The sequence below is a fragment of the Cannabis sativa genome, chromosome 7, assembly GCF_029168945.1.
Source record: "Cannabis sativa cultivar Pink pepper isolate KNU-18-1 chromosome 7, ASM2916894v1, whole genome shotgun sequence".
Classification (NCBI taxonomy): domain Eukaryota; kingdom Viridiplantae; phylum Streptophyta; class Magnoliopsida; order Rosales; family Cannabaceae; genus Cannabis; species Cannabis sativa.
The window spans coordinates 43,371,960-43,391,251 of record NC_083607.1 but is presented as its reverse complement, the minus strand read 5'-3'; the positions used below and the strand labels follow the sequence as shown (position 1 = coordinate 43,391,251).

Genomic DNA, 19,292 nt, shown 5'->3' with positions numbered 1-19,292 from the left:
CTTACAAAACTTATTTTTAGGTGGTGACTACTAACAATTTCTTTCAATTAACTAAATTTATATTTAATTTAGACATAAGAGAAAACACGTGGCCTAGTGGCGTGTTGTCTCGCGAGAGGATAATCCAGTATTACCTTCCTATCCATTGTCTGCATGCATAGATATATTTGATATTCCCTCTTTTTTTTGTCGTGTTCATTTCTTAAGCTTATAAACATCATCAATGGAGTTTGTTTCAGTGGTCTTTCACGCACTAAAACCTCGCCTCAGATGTTCAGTTCTTCCAACCATTCATGTAAGTCTTACTCAAGGTTTTTCAATTTCTCCTTTTATGGCGTCCCTCCCTTTCAGTTCACTTATCCATAAAATGTACGAATGTTTTAGTTAATTACCTGGCGTACTGCAATATCTTTGGAATAAGGTTTTGAAACCAACTGCTACTTCATCAACTTAGCACCAACAACCATACTTTGTGTGGTTGTATATGCTTAAACGGGAATGGCTTATCTTGAATTGTGAAAATAAAAATGTTTGGAAGGATATGAAAACAAATTGATAAAATTTGTATTATATGTTGGGCTAAACTCACGCAGGTTGATCGTTAAATGCAATATCAGTTGTATATTCATTGAAGGGAGAAGTTTTGGGAATCAGCACAGATGGAAAGCAAAGAGTTCAAGCAGTGGAGCTGTTGAGAAGGGCAAGTCTGACAGCTTGTATATTGACAAGCGTGGAAAATTCAGAAGCTTTAATACCAAGAAGTTGTCTAGGAAACGATGTACATTACTTTTTGGACTCATTTTATAAAAAATTTAATATGTATTATCTTCAAGTTTTTACTCTTTCCTTTCTTTGTATTAATTAGGTGGTTCTTTAAGAGGGCGAGGATGGAAATATGGATCAGGTTTCGTGGATGGAATTTTTCCAGTGATGAGCCCCACTGCCCAAAAGATTCTAGACCTTGTACTGGAGGAAGAGGTGGATCAGAAAAGAATTTGGCAAGTTCTTGATACTCTTCCAGCCTCTCATGAGATATGGGATGACATCATAAATGTAGCTGTTCAACTTCGTCTAAATAAACAATGGGGTCCTATAATGTTGGTGAGAACCAAATACTATTCTGTTTAAACTATTCTTTTTCTCTGTGATACTGGTCAAGGGTGGGTGCAAAATCACTTCACAAGTTTTGTGCTTGAGCACTTTCATATGACCTTAGACTCAAAAATTTTAATGTTAAAACTATTTATTTTATTAAATGACCAATCTTTATTTATTTTCTGTTTTAATGCTAATTAGACTCTTATTCTGATATTCTATCAAATGGATTTTACACAAGTGTGCATAGTAATCATCAGCTTAAAACAGAAAATTACAAACACAAAGGCATATGAAAGCATTAATCGTGTTAGAAGTTTTGGAGTAGCTTATGTACAGATGATTGTAGTCAAATCCCTATTATTGTTTGTCTGATGGTAGATTGGATGCCATACTGAGTAGCCAAATTTGGATTGTATGAATAATTTGTGGGGAGAATGATGCAGCTAAATGAGTGCCCTTATCAATCATTACCAAATAATCATTAACACTGGTTTTAATATCACCTCTCCAGATATCTGAGTGGGTACTGTACAAAAGCTCCTTCAAGCCAGATGTCATCTGCTACAATTTACTCATAGACGCTTATGGACAAAAATCATTGTACAAAGAGGCAGAATCCACATATTTAGAACTTCTTGAAGCTCGTTGCATGCCCACTGAAGATACGTATGCCCTTCTTTTGAAGGCCTACTGCAAATTTGGGTTGCTAGAGAAAGCTGAAGCTGTATTTGGCGAAATGAGAAAATATGGCCTTCCTCCAAGTATGGTTCCTTATCAACTTTTATCTACATGTATGCTGAACAGAGGTGTTCTAGTTAATGTTCAAGAACTACACGTATGTATGATAGTTCATCAACTGTAACTTTTCAATGATTATCTTACCTTTGATTGAGTTATCAGATGGTGTAGTTGAGTCATTTGAGAACTTCTCATTATTTTCTAGACCTACTGTTTCTCACTATACATGGACTTATTTTTCTACATTCATTTATACTGCCATTCTTAGTTTCACTGTTTCATGCTTATTTAACTTCGTTTACTGATATCTAACAGCCAGCACAATTTAGAGACAGATCTTATACTCTTATCTTATGTTTAGAAGTTCATAAGTGAAATTATATTTCACTTCAAAGACTAGGACGGACAATTTTCCAAGTGAATTTGTGAATATTTCACTTATTCCTTTCTTTAGTAACCTTCTTTTGATTATTGACACTATCTGTTGTTTTTTCTGTGTACTAATTAATACTTCTTTAGCTAGTAGCAACTAGCAAGGTGTAAATTGGCATTGTTTTAATATATATTGTCAATTTATGATTAAACATCATTTATTCAGGCACAGTCGTGTACGATGCTTATATTGATGGGCTTATAAAACAACGAAAGCCTAAAAAAGCAATAGAGATCTTTCAAAGGATGAAGAGAGAATGCTGCCAGCCATCTACTAACACTTATACAATGCTGATCAACTTATATGGAAAGGTTAGCTCTATTAAATTTTAATTTTTTGTTTCGCCTCCTATTTTGCACAGGTTTCAGTCATGTTTACATGGATTACCAAATTATTCAACATCATCATATTTTTCAATTACAGACTATGCTTTTTTATTGCAGTACAAATACTATGATGTTAAAATCAGTACAAATACTGTGAATTTGTGAATATTTGAAGAGAGACTCACGAGTATTGCTGGTTTTTTTTTTTAATCCTTTCTTTCATTACTATTAAATCTTTAAAAGTTGGAGTTATATGCAGGAAAGTAAATCATATATGTCGTTGAAGATGTTTCATGAAATGAGAAGTCAAAAGTGTAAGCCAAACATCTGCACATATACTGCACTGATCAATGCATTTGCCAGAGAGGGGCTCTGTGAAAAAGCAGAAGAAATATTTGAACAGCTCCAAGAAGCAGGTCATGAGCCTGACGTGTATGCTTATAATGCGCTAATGGAATCTTACAGGTTAGTATCTACAAAGTCTAAATGCCCCAAGTGTTCAACTGTAAATTGTATTTACAGAAAGATAGTTTTATGTACAAATTTCATTTATCTAGAAGAAAAAATTGGTGATGATTTGTGAAGCACAGCTAGGAAAATTACTGCCTTGTTTTGGCCATTTCAAAGGAAAAACGTTTGGCTTAATGCAAAAACATATGAAGCGTCTCAATTTGAATTGGTTGATGAGTTTACTTTCGATACATGCCATCATAGAAGTTGCATATGCATAATTGTGCTGTGTGACAGATATTATCACTATAACTCTTCTAATTTGCTACTTCTAAAGGGGTTAATACAGCAAGCCATATGTGCAAATAAGAAATCTTATTTGAGACAAGTATAAAGTGTTATCAATGTTGACTTTCTGGTGGAAAACTAAAGTTAATTTTCTATGCATTTTTCCTTTACGGTGCTTTGACATGCATAATTTTTATGACTCTCTTCAATCAGTCGGGCAGGTTTTCCATTTGGAGCTGCAGAAATTTTTTCACTCATGCAGCACATGGGTTGTGAACCAGATAGAGCATCATACAATATCATGGTAGATGCATATGGACGAGCTGGTCTTCACGAAGGTATAATAAACTAAAACTTGGAAATATCCCATTTTGTCGACTTCAATTTCTGCCCTACTTTTTCTGACATTTAAAATCCAGCAATTTACAAACATTCATTGATATTCTTCACTGAACCAACTTTTAAGAAAGAAAACTTGATACTAGTATTAATGATGAATAATCTAACCAAAAAAGGATCCTCCTAGAGCATAGTGTCGTAAGGAAGGTCCTCTTAGAGCATCAAACACTAGGAATGATGTTAGAAGTCAGCTTGCAAAATGTTATTCATTTTAACTAAGCAACAAGGGAATAATTTAGATCTGTGTACTTGTGCAAGGATTCACTCGAAAATTGCAATCTTTTCACAACGGCATATTCCATGTCCCAAAGGTTCTATGGAACAATTCATCCTTTTGCAATCCCAAACAGTTATGGTGTAATGCCCCAATTATCTTAGGCTTACATATGATTTAGCAACTCATGTCACTAAAATCTATCAGCCATGTTTGTTTGAAATAACTCTTATCCTCTATCCTGAACTTTTGGTATTGTTGTAACTTTTCTTTCCCTTCATATTTAGATGCTGAAGCCATGTTTGAAGAGATGAAACGTATAGGGATTACCCCAACAATGAAATCCCATATGTTGCTTTTATCTGCTTACTCTCGAATCGGCAATGTAGCTAAATGTGAAGATATAGTGAATCAGATGCAAGAGTATGGATTGGATCCAGACACTTTTGTCATAAACAGTATGCTGAACCTATACGGTCGATTAGGGCAGTTTGACAAAATGGAGAAAGTTCTTGCTGCTATGGAAAAAGGACAATATAAAGAAGACATAAGTACATATAACATCCTGATTAATGTTTATGGACGGGCTGGATTTTTTGACAGAATGGAAGAGCTCTTCCAAGTGATTCCAAGTAAAAATTTAAGACCTGATGTCGTAACATGGACTTCTCGTCTTGGGGCCTACTCTAGAAAGAAACTGTACACAAGATGCTTAGAAATTTTTGAAGAAATGATTGATTCTGGTTGCTACCCAGATGGAGGAACTGCAAAAGTTCTTCTTTCGTCATGTTCAAGCGAAGAACAAGTTGAACAGATAACCACAGTTATTAGAACAATGCATAAGGATAGGGAGGATGCTATGCCTGTCTGATGTATACAAGCATATTGGTCTATCACTGGTTAGGTACTATTTGTACAGAGGTTTCCTTTACAAAAATATATGCAGAAAACAGTTTTGGTTCACCACTTCACCATTGGTGTACACACAGCTACAAATAATGGTTGTTTCTGAATTTGATGATCTTATTGGAAAATTATCTTTCTTCCAAATGTATGGTTGTTGTATACAGTAACAGTGGGAACATTATAGGATTAGTAAAAGGAAGCACGTATGCAGACATTTGTGGAAGCACATAGTCCTTCACAATTTTGATTATAGATATGTTATGCCAAGCATACAAAAGTGTCAAAATGGGTTAGACCTAGTGTGCTTGCACAAACACAAAATGATGCAATTATTATAATCGTGTCAAGATCAGCATCAAATTAGACAACAGTAATAGATGTTAATTTGTGAGATATAATAAATTACAATTATGGATTCTAAGATTTTGTAAAGACTTCTACTTTTGAACTTTTCTTTGATGGATATTACAGAGAATTTTGTTTTTTACAGAAAGAGCACAGTAGTTGCTTTAACAGAAAATATCTGACTTGAAAATCAAGCCATATAAAAAGAAAAACAAAACACCTGCATGTAGATGAGACATTTAGCAAAGAAAAAGTAAAGCTACATAAAAGAGAAACGTAACCGTAATCCATTCCATGTGTCATTATTTTTATTCTCAAGTATAGGCTTTTCCGAATTACTAAAGAAGATTTGGGATCACCAACTGTTCCAACTATCCATTTATGTGGAAGGAAATGGCCTAAATATTCCTGTTGATTATTGAATAAAAGTATAAAACTAAACGGTGCTTCAAGAGTCATTTCTACATTACTATTAAACAAGGTAGCAAAGAACTTATTTAGCACACAACTTTGAAGGAAGGAAACCACTCCATGTGTTCATATTTGTACTCCATTTTTTCTTCTTAAAAACAATAGTAAACTTCTCATTTCCTCATAAATGAGTAGTATGATGTCACCTTACGAAATATGGATACATTCTCTCTAGTTAATATCAGAAAAAAGTGAAAACCAGCATTTAAGGCTCCAATTCAGATATAGAACTCAACAGGCAAAACTTCATTCGAGCTCTTAATTAGATTTAGGCTTCAGCCTGCAAAAGGTAACACATTACCAAAACAATTGAAAAAAAGTGACCTTTAACAGCATTATCTCAATATGATTTTGTTTATTATTGAACTTGTACAACGAAAGAGTGAGATCTTTACAAAATGGCATCCTGCTTTGAAACAGAAATAAATGCAATAATCTATGAAAACTACATCAACATCAAGCAACCTCATGTTCGCTGATAGACCTCCTACATGGTTCACATAGCCTAGGCGTCCTACGAAGCAGGAACAAGTTAAGTCTGCCTAGTGGTACTGACTGAGTGCCAAGGTGTTAAGTGGTGAGTGACAGTTAAGCAGTTTTGCATTAGGTGACTTTTGGGGAATATTCGACCTATGGAAATCTATGCAAACTACAAGCAACGTAGTAGAACAGAAAATCAAGTTGGCCAAATGAAAATTCCCACCACTTTCCTCGTTTGTGACGGTACAAACAGGGCAACAGCTCATCTAAGCCTGCCATTCTATAGAAACATTTCCATAGTCCCCTCCATTTCACAAAGTCATCTAAGCCTGCCATTCTACAGAAACATTTCCATAGTCCCGTCCATTTCACAAAGTCATCTAAGCCTGCCATACTAATTCTACAGAAACATTTCCATAGTCCCCTCTACTTCACAAAGTCATCCAGAGAAGTCTCAAGCCTTAAACGTTGCATTTTAGTATACAAAATACTTATCACAATGCCATAACGAGCTTGTTTTATTTGCAACTTCATTTCACCCAATATAAGAAAAATAACACAAAGCGAGAGAGAATAATTGTTCACTAGTCCTGTGTGTTAACATCTTTAATGATTCTACTACTCCATAAATACCACACCAAGCACTAATAAACCTTAGTTCATCCTCAACAATACTGAATAACATCTATCTACTTACATGCCCCAAACAAATATCAAGGGTTTTTTTAGGTTGATCTAACACAAAGATAGGACATTCTAGTTCTAAAGTAGGAAATACTGATTTATATATAAATATATATACACACAAATATATTTATACAATATGCAGTATATAAGGTAAGAACTGGACTGGACTGAGCCAAAATCCCTTCAAGAGGACTCTTGACAAGTCTATAATTCATTGTTACTGCATAAGCTTTGCTTTTCGTGGTTGGTTTGGATACACATTAATTGCAAACGAAAGCAACTTGTTCATAAATATTATTCCAATTATTAATAATAGAGCACCTTATTTTGCCTTCTGAATTTTAAGAAAAAGAGATTATTGCTCAGTTTTTCAAAATTAAAAGGGAAAAAAATTATCACTAATTACTTATCACTTTTTTGCAACAATGAATCAGTCATCCTTACACAAGAAAAAGTACTTAATAGTTAATCCAGTCTCATATACATAATGATTTACCTAGAAAAAAAAGTGAAATGTCATTTTACTATTCTTATAATTCTAATAAATATTATATTGAATTTAACACAAGTTGCGGTCAAATTTTATAAAAGCATAAATATTTATATTGAATTTAACCCAAATGATTAAAGAATTAAAAATAAATAAATAAATAAAGGGGGAGTGAACGAAGAGAAAGTACCAAGTACCTCAGTATTAGTAATAGAATTTGAATTCTGATAAGGAACAGACTCCAGATTTGCAACTCTTTGTTCAAGAGCATCAAACTTCTGTCTCATCTGCGGAGAAATACAGGAAACTGATTATTATTATTATTATTATTATTATTACATATATATAAATGAACAAATTTTGAAGATTTGCAAATATAAGGGTGTCTAGTGTTTACCTCGGAGGAAAAAGTGTGACGATCGACCAGAAGATCTTTCCAAACGAATTGGGAAATTGCCGCGGCTGAGACCGCGAACCCGATGGTTGTCCATGCCAACCGAGTCCTCAACATCTCAGTCACCCTCCCCTCTTTCAGTCTCTACCTGCAATTCACTCTCGGGGAAATAAGAAAACTAGGTAAAATTTGTCAATAGACTTTTTGACAGAAATTAGCAAAATAAACTTTTCTTTTTTCTTTATTTTTTTTAGGGACATCATTTTGTCCTGTGATTGTACTTTACCATTAGATGATGGAGTTATTTGAGACCCATCTGACATACTACGAAATACATTCCGTAAAAGCACGTCACAGGACAATTTATTACTTTTATTTTACCCTTAACATTTAAAAAATTAATTTAATATTAAACAAAATTAATTAAAACCTCATACAATAAAATACTAACCCTAACTTTTTTTTTATAGTCTCCTCTTTCTTTTTGTTCTTCTTCTCCTCTTCTCCTCACCTAAGTCACTCCTTCTTCTTGCTAATAAGACTAAAAAGACCATGAATACTCACAAGTGAACCATTCTTCTTCTTCTCTTCCTCTTCTCATCCTTTTTCTTCTTCTTGCTAGTAAGACCAAAAAGACCACTCATTATCATAAATGGTGGCAAGTGGTGCCAGCCATAGACAAAAGAATTTGAAATTCATTCTAACAAAGGTAAACCCTAATGATTTCCTTGTCTCTTCTCATTTTGTTTCTTTTCTTTAATTTTTTTTTTCAGTTGTAGCTATTAATATTTTTCTTCTCTCAATCTCTTATTGCAATAACTAATCATTCAGAATTATAATGGAATCAACAAGTGATGCATCAACCACAATACCCACACCACCCAATGAACATGAACATGTAACATATATATATTTTATTACAGCATTTTGGCTTATAATTTTGATTTTTGTAATTTATAGATAAAAGACCTTGAATTTTCTCTGAATAACCATAAACGACCTTAAATTTACACTATGCGGCCATCATGGTCTTTTATGTTCTTTAACTAACTTTAAAGAACTTGAATTTTCTCTAAACAATCATAAACAACCTTAAATTTACATTATGTGACCATCATGGTCTTTTATGTTTTTCAACCATTTAAAGAACTTGAATTTGCATAGAACGACCATAAACGACATTGAACTTACATTATGCGACCATCATGGTCTTTTATGGTCTTCAACCAATTTTAAAGAACTTAAATTTAATCTGAACGACCATAAACGACCTTGAATCTACATTAAGCGACCATCATAATATTTTACGGTCTTCAACTAATTTCAAAGAACTTGAATTGATCTGAACGACCATAAACGACCTTGAATTTACACTATGCGTGTTGGAATATGTTTTACCAGGATCTAGATTTACTAACAAGTATGTTTCATTAACATCCTAATATGAATTTCTAAAACAATAAAATTAAACACATATAAAGTCTCAGAAAACCTTACACTGGGTGCAGCGGAATATAATGTCTTCTTTCGCTCAGATCTCTAACCCTTGTATCCTGTTTGTCGCAGAGTATCACCAAGATCTGAGCCCGAATGTCCTTCTCTTGATTCTGGATTCTTCACAATCTTCCACGCTATGATTGAGATATCACTTGATGTGTGTGGGCACTCACTCTATCACTCAAGGACTTCAATTTAGAAGAGAGGAAGAGAGAGAGAAGGTGGCGGCTAGGGTATAGGAAGAAGGCTTTGAGTTTTTTTTTTTGAAGGAATGAGATGCATCATATTTTTCCTGAAGCCATCACTACCTATTTATAGTAAACCACCTAGGGTTAGGTTAGATTTATTTGGCATTAAAATAATAATAATAAAAAAATAAATGGTAAATTGCACTATAAGTGGCCGGCCATGTATGGATAATGGGCCTCACTTTGCAATTTTGCTATTTTGTCATTTTTCCATCTCATTTTCTCAAAAACGCCAATTTTCCAATTTAACCACTTAAATGCCAAATCTAATTATTTAATAATTAAAATTAATTATCAAATAAAATTACCATTTAATATATTTATTAATTAGACTAATCAAAGTCTTTCAATTAATAAATAAAACCTAGAATCTCTTTTCTTCACAATTTAGCCATTGCTTAGTGAAAATTCATAAACTAGACACAGTCTAATTTTAGAATCATAATTGATTAATTGAAATCAATTATCTGAGTCTTACAAGTAGTATGGTCTCAACTAGTATGTTGACCATGGGCCTATACAACTGAGCTTCCAATAAGCCAAACTAGAATTTACCGAGTAAATTCCCTAACTTATTAATTCCTTGTTGCATCAACTCATAGAACTTGGAATTGCACTCTCAGTCATATAGAACGCTCTATATGTTCCACCATATAGATACGCTATCAACATTTAACCATCGTTATAATCTCAATAATCAAAGATCCTCTATAGATGATTTACACCGAATAGAAATAAATTTACCGTTTCACTCCTCATTGTATTTTATCCTTAAAACACTTAGCTTCCTGTAAATGATATTTCAGTGAACTAAAATATAATCACTGAAACAAGAGCTCTTCCATTTACCTCTATTAAGCCAAGCTCGAAGGAAATCATCGTTTCACTTCTAAATACCTATAGAAGCTATAGATTCCATATCTATGTTTAGCGCTCCCACTCAATCATACTACCATGTTCCCAAAATGTACGTATCACCCTGACCCGAAAGAAGGCTTAACTAACAAATCAAAGAACATGAATAGCACTCCTGAGATTGAACCTAAGCATATCAGGATTAAGATCTCTTGATCTAAGACCAACTAATGATATTGACTTAGAAAGATACAACGGTAATATTATAATATCTTATCCAAGATCAATATCGGTCCCAATCCAATGTATACGCCATACATTCGAAACTAGCATACTTTGCCAATGTTCTGGAAAGAACATAACACTTATGCAAAGTGTAAGTGCACTTCATCGCTGATTATCACATCAGTGTAAATCCAATGCACTGATGAAACATGGACTTTGTCTTTTGAAGCATATAATCACAATCATATTCCACTGTGTTGACATCACTGTAATTGTAAATGACTATATGTTCTGGACTTAACAGATTTTGTATATATTAAACCATAAACATGAAAACAACATGTAAACATAAACGACTTCTTATCTTTTATTGATAACAAATCAGATTAGATTGAAATGTGTTTTATTTAGGGCATAAAATCCCAACAATGCGACCATAATAGTCTTTTATGTCCTTCAACTAATTTTAAAGAGCTTGAATTTGCTCTGAACGACCATAAACGACCTTGAATTTATATTATGCGACCATCATGGTCGGTCTTTAACTAATTTTAAAGAACTTGAATTTGATATAAACGACCATAAATGATCTTCAATTACACTATGCGACCATAATAGTCTTTTATGTTCTTCAACCAATTTTAAAGAACATTAATTTGCTCTGAACGACCTTGAATTTACACTATGTAACTTGAATTTTCTCTGAACAACCATAAACGACCACTAAGGTTGCACAAGGTCGCACAGGTTGCATAGGGTCGCACATGGTCTCACTATCTATTTTCATACCACTTGTGACCTTATTCATTTAGTTAAATTTGTAATTATTTTTATACTTTTTATATTTATGTTCTTATCATTTATATATTTTTTATTCATTTCACACATTATTATTATAGATGCCCAAAACTATATTAACAACAGAGCTTCCATGTATATCTCGTGCCATTACTACTAATACAGCTGCAAAATCTAAAGTTACCATCAAATTCCCACTAAGTGTAATAGGCCAAATAAAGAATTAGCTCACAAAGTCTGATCATGATATTTTTAAACATTACTCCCAATTGGGTCGTCTCTTGGACCTCGATACTAAAGGGCTTTTTCCTGGCACCTTAGTAAACCAGATAGTTTTGAGGAGGGTAGATTGCCAAAAGAGGCATGAGTTATGGTTTTTGATTAATGGGAAACCTGTGAGATTTTCTCTCCAAGAATTTGCAATAGTATGTCAATTGTACACTGATGGTGGCCCGACACCTGAAGAAATGGAGCTTGTTTCTTCTAAGAACAAGTTAAAAGAAAAATACTTCAAGAACATGATGTCTATTAAAATAACAGATGTTGCCAATGCTCTAGATAGCATATCTAGATAAGTAAAGACTAGACACAGAGTGAAGTTGTGCTTTATCTATTTGCTCAGTGTATTTCTAATAATGCCAAGTCCTTCTTCGGTAATAGATCTTAAATGGCTACAACTAGTGGACAATCTACCAATATTTGACAATTATTGTTGGGGAAAGTTGGCATATGAGAAAATAATAGAGCAAATCACTAAAAAAGATATGAAGAATAATCCAAGTGAGAAGGATATTAAGTGGAACCTCTTTAGTTGTCCTTGGATATTTCTGGTAAGAAATATGATTATGATTATAATTTAGTTTATTTATTTTTTAGATATTTTTTATTGTATTTTGAGATATAATTTTGATATGAATTTTTATTTTATAGATATGGATTTGCGAAGCAATGCCAAAGTTGGATGAAATGGTAGGACAAAGAGTCCCGAGAAATCATATTCCTTGATGGCTTGGTTGGAAAATCAATGAAGAGCTAATGATGTTTGTCAAAGGTACCAGACCAATTAGAGGAAGAATTTGGTCGGATGTCAATTACTTCTATGTGCCTTGGAATGATGATGCACACTGGATGTTAGTGGTAGTTGACAGACATAGTTGGACAATATTGATTTATGACTCGATTCCAGATCACTTGATCTCCATAGAGGCAATGAAAAAATTTGTGGAGCCACTTGCAGCATATTTTCCTTTTTTACATAAAAACAGTTGCCATATTGGGAGCCTCCATCATCAGTGTAGTGATCTCATGAGTATAAAAGTAGCTCCTGCAAATACTGTTCCTCTGAACAAGAGAACGTAAGTTTTATTTAATATGTGTGCCTTTAAATCCAAACTGTTAATATTAATGCTAACGCAGTTAACTTTGTCTTTATAGCGGAGATTGTGGTATATTCATGCTTAAGACAATGAAAATGCACATTGCTGGTAAGTGCAACGAGTTAGCTACAATGTTGCTCAACGACGACAACATAGATACATTCAGGAAGGCATATGCAATTCAATTATATGTGGGTAGTGCAGATCCTTAATTAACCATGTCCTTGTTCATAATTCCGAATTTTGTAATTTTGTGGATAAACTTGAATTTACTCTGAACGACCGCAAACGACCTTGAATTTATACTATGCAACCATCATGGTCTTTTATGTTCTTCAACAAACTTTAAAGAACTTGAATTTACTCTGAACGACCATAAACGATCTTGAATTTATACTATGCGACCATCATGGTCTTTTATGTTCTTCAACAAACTTTAAAGAACTTGAATTTACTCTGAACGACCATAAACGACCTTGAATTTATACTATGCGACCATCATGGTCTTTTATGTTCTTCAATAAACTTTAAAGAACTTGAATTTGCTCTGAACAACCATAAACGACCTTGAATTTACACTATGCGACCATTATGGTCTTTTATGTTCTTCAACAAACTTTAAAGAACTTAAATTTGCTCTGAACGACCATAAACGACCTTGAATTTACACTATGCGACCATTATGGTCTTTTATGTTCTTCAACAAACTTTAAAGAACTTGAATTTGCTCTGAACGACCATAAACGACCTTGAATTTATACTATGCGACCATCATGGTCTTTTATGTTCTTCGATAAAAACATAACTTTGCTATTAACGGCGATGAACAAACTTAAATTGTTATACATACATATTTTACAAAATAATTTAATTTATATATTGAATCTCATATATATATAATGTAATTAAATAATCACATAGACTTATACAATTATATAATATACTTTAATTATAATTTATAAATTATACTAAATGATTATACACATACATACTTAATGAAATAACTTAGAAAATATAGTTAAATAATTTATTGTCATATATATAATGTATTAAATGATTATATTGAAATATACTAAGGTGGCACATAGTCGCATAGATCAATATTGGGATATATTTTAAAATATACTATGGTGGTACATAGTCGCACATGGTCGCATAGGGTCGCATAGACCAATATTAGGATATATTTTGAAATATACTATGATCGCACATAGTCGCACATGGTCGCACAGGGTCGCATAGACCAATATTATGATATATTTTGAAATATACTATGATCGCATATAGTCGCACATGGTCGCATAGACCAATATCAGAATAAAGTTTTAAATATACTATGGTCGCACATGATCGCACAGACCAATATCAGAATACAGTTGTAAATATACTATGGTCGCACATAGTCACACAGGGTCGCATAAACACATATTAGGATATACTTTGAAATATACTTAGTCGCACATGGTCGCACAGAGTCGCACAAGATCCGTAATAAGTACTTTAATTAGCATAAATTTTACAAATAGATATAAATAAAAGTTTGCATATATCAAACACAAGAAATATTAAATATATAATTTAGAGAACTACATAATAATAAATCACACATGAGTTGTGCTTCTACCATCTGATGGCACTTGTGGACATGTTTGCGAATTATGTCCTAACTATCCACATGCTCCACAATTATATTGTTTCTTAAGAAATTCACCTTTGGAAGCTATGCGATTGGTTCTTGGTCTTCCTATAGTCTTGTCTTCAGGAGGTGCTATCACTTGTATTGCAAGAATATCTTCAGGAATGTCAGTCCATTGTGAGTTTGGAGGTACAGGATAAATAGTTTCAGCATATGCTAACAACCAATATTCTGATGTGTAGTACTGTGAACACATAGAATATAAGAGTTCCCCAGTATTTTGGGGTTGTGCCTTTCCTGCTGCTGCTATTGCATGGATACATGGAAGTTTCTCAATATGAAAAACTTTGCACGTGCAACTCTTTGACCTTAAATTTACTATTGCATCGAGTTTTCCACACATCACATTGTGTTGCGAAAATTATTAATTACTACGCAAGTGCACGCAATCAAGTAGTATACTCACGTAAGTGAGGTCGAACCACAGGGAATTGGATTAATTACTACTAAACTATACTTATAATTCTATTTGGCAAATCAAAAGTATTTATGATTGAAAAAGGAAGAAAGAAATTCAAGAAACTTAAAGAAACAAGTGAATATTAATCAAGATGAGAGAATAGGGAGACGAATCCTGTTGTTAAGTTATACCAATGTTAATGTCTAATTGCTATCCTTCTCTTGAAGTGAATGACAGATTATAAATTAACCTAGCTCTTTTCAGATCTTCTAGGTTCTAAATCTCATGCTCTCTAATTAATCTCTTAATTAAACTAACATGAAATCAACATTAAGCAATAATCTAAATGTCACAAAGGCTATGTAAATACTTTCGTTTCACATCAAAACCTAGACTATCCAATTTTAGCATTCTCAATTCTCACTTTTCAGATTTTGAATTGAGATCATAAAACATGTAAAAGGTGATCAATCTTGCACATGGAAATTAAACACAAATATGAATAGTGTTCACAATCAAGATGGAGGAATGACAATTATTCATTAACTAGGAAAAACTTAAACAACATTCATCATTCTCCCTAAATAGGAGTTTAGTTCAAAACATCCATAATCAAATCCATAATTAACATTGAAACAGAAAATAACATAGAAAAATTAAAGAGAAGAGAAAGAACTAGTTGAAGCAATCGATCCGGGTCGCCACAAGCCGCTCTTCTAGCGTCCTCCTTTGTTTTTAGGGCTCCAATTCTGAATAATTCCTAATTTTCACGAACTCTCTCTATTTAAAGCAAATCTCATCTTTAAAATTCGTGAAATTACGAAACTGCCCAAAAATCCCGTCACTGGGGTCCCCGTCGCGACTGGCAAAGCCCCCGTCGCGACGGGGTTAAGCAGCGAATTATTGAAATTTCTCGCAGTTCCGTCGCGATCGGCATGTTCCCGATTGCGGCCGGATCGAGCAAAGGACACAATCTTTAGTTTTTCTTCTCGATTCTTTCACCGCTTGTCCTCAATTCTTGTAAATACTTTCTTTAAACACCCGGGGACCTGAAACAAAAGAATCAAGCGTAAAATAGCCCTAAAACTAGAAACAAAGAGTGAAAACTAACTGAAATATGACCGAAACTTAGACTAATTTTAGCCTAACAAATTCCCCCAAACTAGATTCTTACTCGCCCCCGAGTAAGGTAAAAGAAAACTAACTACGCTATCAGATAATCACTACACTGCTGACTCATGCTCTGCTTTCTTCCTTGCAAAAACTAGAATTTCGATCCTACTAACTCTAACAATTAACTCAGATGCTCAATTCATAACACTATGTATAACCACAAAATTTATTCATATGTTAAACATCGGTATAAAAGTTTTACTCTTTCCAACAGTTCCACATCCCGATAACTCATAAGCTTGCATGCTTACCTTTCTCCCCTAATGTTGACAATATCCTTTAGAATCATTAGGTCTTCAAGGTTTAGGCATTATGGCTCAGACATTCAGAAATAGACAAAAGGCGGTTTTGGCTCAAGATATCATAAGCACACAAACAGAACCCACAAGCTTCTTACTTTTCTTTTTCAAAACCCCATAATGTTCCCGCATTTACCAAGACTGAGAGAAGATATCTCTATTATTTTTCCCAACATCACTGAATTTTTTCAAACACATTCTTACTTTTTATTGTGTTTTTTCTTTCTTTCTTCTTTTTTTTTTTCCATCATTCATATTTCATTTTTTTTTTCTTCAGTGATATTGGATTACACATTTTTCTTTTCTCAATCTCACAAGTTCTTCTCCCTCTAACTATTCTCTCACACTAAATATTTCTCCTCCCCCAAACTAATTATTTAGCTTATGATATCATGGATAACATGGTGAAGAAAAATTAATAGTGTAGTTGCAATTTTTCAAATCGATGGGTGAAAAACATAACGGGTTTAGGCTCAAAAGGTTAACTAGGGATACACATTATTACGGTAGGCTTGAAAGGCTCAAACTATCCAACAAATGCCTAAGTCATATTCCAATTGAACACTATCAAGGATTTCGTCTCAAAAGAATAAACATGCAAGTTCTAAGCTATCCTGTCAATCTTACCACAAACCATCGTAAAACAATTATAACAATTTTCACAAATTGAGTATTTGCAGATAAACACAGGTTTCTAAGCATCCAAACTAATCCAAAGAGTTAGCAGAATCAAGCACACAGTTATTTTACAATTTCAGATCACATCACACTAATCAGCAGTATACAACTATCGTCAAGCTTATTGCCATTCCTTAACTAAAACAAAAAAAAAACTAAAACAGATAATTAAAATGTAGAAATTAAAGTGCAGAATTTAAAAATTTTAAGTCTCTCCCCCCAAACTAAATATGACATTGTCCCCAATGTGCTATTATACTCAAGGTGAGAAGGACTTACCTGAACCCCCATCAGAAGGGGTTGGGCGGACCCTTTTCATCCAAAAGAACCCTCGTACTAAATGAAGAAAATTTACCACCAATCGTGTTGATTTCAGAGTTTCGCACAAGAGTAAGCTCACCTTCAGAACTACCACACATCAATCTTTTCCAATGACGTCGAATCGTTCGAAGTCGCTCTTTAGGCTTTGCTTTCTTCTTATCAGCTTTAACACAAGAACCCTTCACCATCTCAATCTTGCAACAGGTAGGAATGTCGGTTGGGGCAAAAACATTAAAATTGACCTCTTCATCTTGCACTCTCAACTTTAACTCTCCCTTTTGAACATCTATTAATGCTCGGCCTGTGGCTAAGAATGGTCTTCCTAAAATAATGGGAATAGTTGAATCTTCCTCCATATCAAGAATTAGGAAATCAGCAGGGAAGATAAACTTACCAACCTTCACCAGTACATCTTCAATTATCCCACGAGGATGAGTCAAAGAACGATCCGCTAGTTGTAAAGTCATTGTTGTGGGCTTTGCTTTTCCCAATCCTAGCCGTTTGAAGACAGACAAGGGCATTAGATTAATGCTTGCTCCCAGATCACATAGAGCTTTAGTTTCCACCGAACCCCCTATAGAGCATGGAATATTGAAACTACCCAGATCTTTAAGCTTGGGCGGTAGTTTCTTTTGCAAAATGGCGCTACACTCCTCAGTTAATGCCACTGTTTCATAGTCCTCAAATTTTCTCTTCTTAGGCAATATCTCCTTCATGAACTTCACATAACGGGGCATTTGTTCCAAGGCTTCAGCAAAAGGAATGTTGATGTGTAGTCTTTTAAAGACCTCTAGAAATTTTGTGAACTGCTTGTCTAGATTGGTCTTTCGGAGTCTCTGAGGATAGGGTATTTTCACATGACGATCAATACTGATTGGTGGAGACTGTTGTGGTGGTGCTGGACTATCAGTAATCTTCTTATCTGATGATGCTTGAGTTGGTGTTGTTTGATCTTTAATCTCTTCATCCACTGGTTGTATCATCTCAAGCCCATCATATTTCTTTCCACTCCTTAAGGAAATTGCTTTACATTGCTCTTCTCCTTTTGCATCATTAGTGCTAGGCGAATTTCCTTGAGCTTGTTTTTCCACTTGAGTAGCCAATTGTTTCATTTGAGTTTCTAGAGTTTTAATAGAGGCTCTAGTTTCTATCATGAATTGGAGCAATAAATCAGCTTGGATAGTGGAGCCTCCACTAGAACTTTGTTGTTGCAGCTGTTGTTGGTTTTGTTGGGGCTGGTTTCTCTGCTGGTAGAACCCCTGTTGGTTGTGCCCATATTTATTGTTTTGGGAATAGTTTCCAATGGCTTTTGCTTGATCCATTGACAAATCATCCACATCTGCCTGACACTCAGAAAAGTGATGGGGACCTCCACATATCTCACAAACCACTTGAGCTTGTTTGGCTTGCACTGTGATCAGCTTTGTTAGGGCCTCAACCTGAGCTGTCAGCTTTGTAATGACATCCACCTCTAGCACACTAGCTACATTCTTAGTTTGACTCCTTTCAGTTGGCCACTGCTGATTGTTTAGAGCCATCTCCTCCAATAGATCATAAGCCTCATTAGCACTCTTTCTCATAAAGGCTCCACCAGCTGCTGCATCTATCAGGGTTCTAGTGTTACCAACCAACCCGTTATAGAAATTATGAACCAGCATCCACTTCTCAATACCATGATGAGGACACTTTCTGATTAAGTCCTTGAACCTCTCCCAAGACTCATAGAGAGACTCATTCTCTTGTTGACAAAAATTGTTGATCTCTCCTCGCAGCTTAGCAGACTTTGCTGGGGGAAAGAACTTAGACAGAAATTTAGTTGCTAAGTCTGTCCATGTTGCTATGGAATTTGGTGGCAAGGAGATTAACCAGCTCTTGGCTCTTTCTCTAAGTGAGAATGGAAACAGTCTCAAACGAATGGCATCATCACTAACTCCATTGACTTTAAAAGTCTCACAAAGTTCCATGAAGTTCGAGAGATGCAGATTAGGATCTTCAGAAGGGAGGCCA

General features: G+C 34.3%; 3 protein-coding genes and 1 non-coding gene across 6 annotated transcripts; 2 read left to right on the top strand and 2 right to left on the bottom strand.

The window, feature by feature from the left end:
- Positions 1 to 111: 111 nt before the first annotated feature.
- LOC115697467 (pentatricopeptide repeat-containing protein At2g35130) lies at positions 112 to 4,996 on the top strand. Its single transcript, XM_030624486.2, has 8 exons — positions 112 to 295; positions 594 to 778; positions 866 to 1,101; positions 1,610 to 1,859; positions 2,435 to 2,580; positions 2,855 to 3,060; positions 3,547 to 3,671; positions 4,234 to 4,996. Coding segments are annotated over exons 1-8 (1,734 nt in total). The 5' UTR covers positions 112 to 293; the 3' UTR covers positions 4,818 to 4,996.
- Positions 4,997 to 5,591: 595 nt separating this feature from the next.
- LOC115697468 (uncharacterized) lies at positions 5,592 to 8,337 on the bottom strand. Of its 3 annotated transcripts, none has more exons than XM_030624487.2 (4): positions 8,032 to 8,337; positions 7,723 to 7,946; positions 7,523 to 7,612; positions 5,592 to 5,948 (listed from the first exon to the last, which is right to left on the bottom strand). In XM_030624487.2, exons 2-4 carry the CDS (start codon positions 7,834 to 7,836, stop codon positions 5,937 to 5,939), a joined length of 216 nt encoding a protein of 71 aa, XP_030480347.1. In that variant the 5' UTR covers positions 7,837 to 7,946; positions 8,032 to 8,337; the 3' UTR covers positions 5,592 to 5,936. The 3 variants fall into 3 exon arrangements, with proteins under 3 accessions (XP_030480347.1, XP_060974861.1, XP_060974862.1); XM_061118878.1 differs by having other exon boundaries at positions 7,723 to 7,958; positions 8,048 to 8,273; XM_061118879.1 differs by having other exon boundaries at positions 7,723 to 7,951; positions 8,041 to 8,272.
- Positions 8,338 to 14,385: 6,048 nt separating this feature from the next.
- Positions 14,386 to 14,757, bottom strand: LOC115696511 (uncharacterized). Its single transcript, XM_030623410.1, has one exon. The coding sequence runs from the start codon at positions 14,755 to 14,757 to the stop codon at positions 14,386 to 14,388; it is 372 nt and encodes a 123-aa protein (XP_030479270.1).
- A 4,196-nt stretch (positions 14,758 to 18,953) lies between these two features.
- Positions 18,954 to 19,060, top strand: LOC115698432 (small nucleolar RNA R71). The gene has a single exon (XR_004008179.2). It is a non-coding gene; the product is annotated as a small nucleolar RNA R71 (small nucleolar RNA).
- Positions 19,061 to 19,292: the final 232 nt, after the last annotated feature.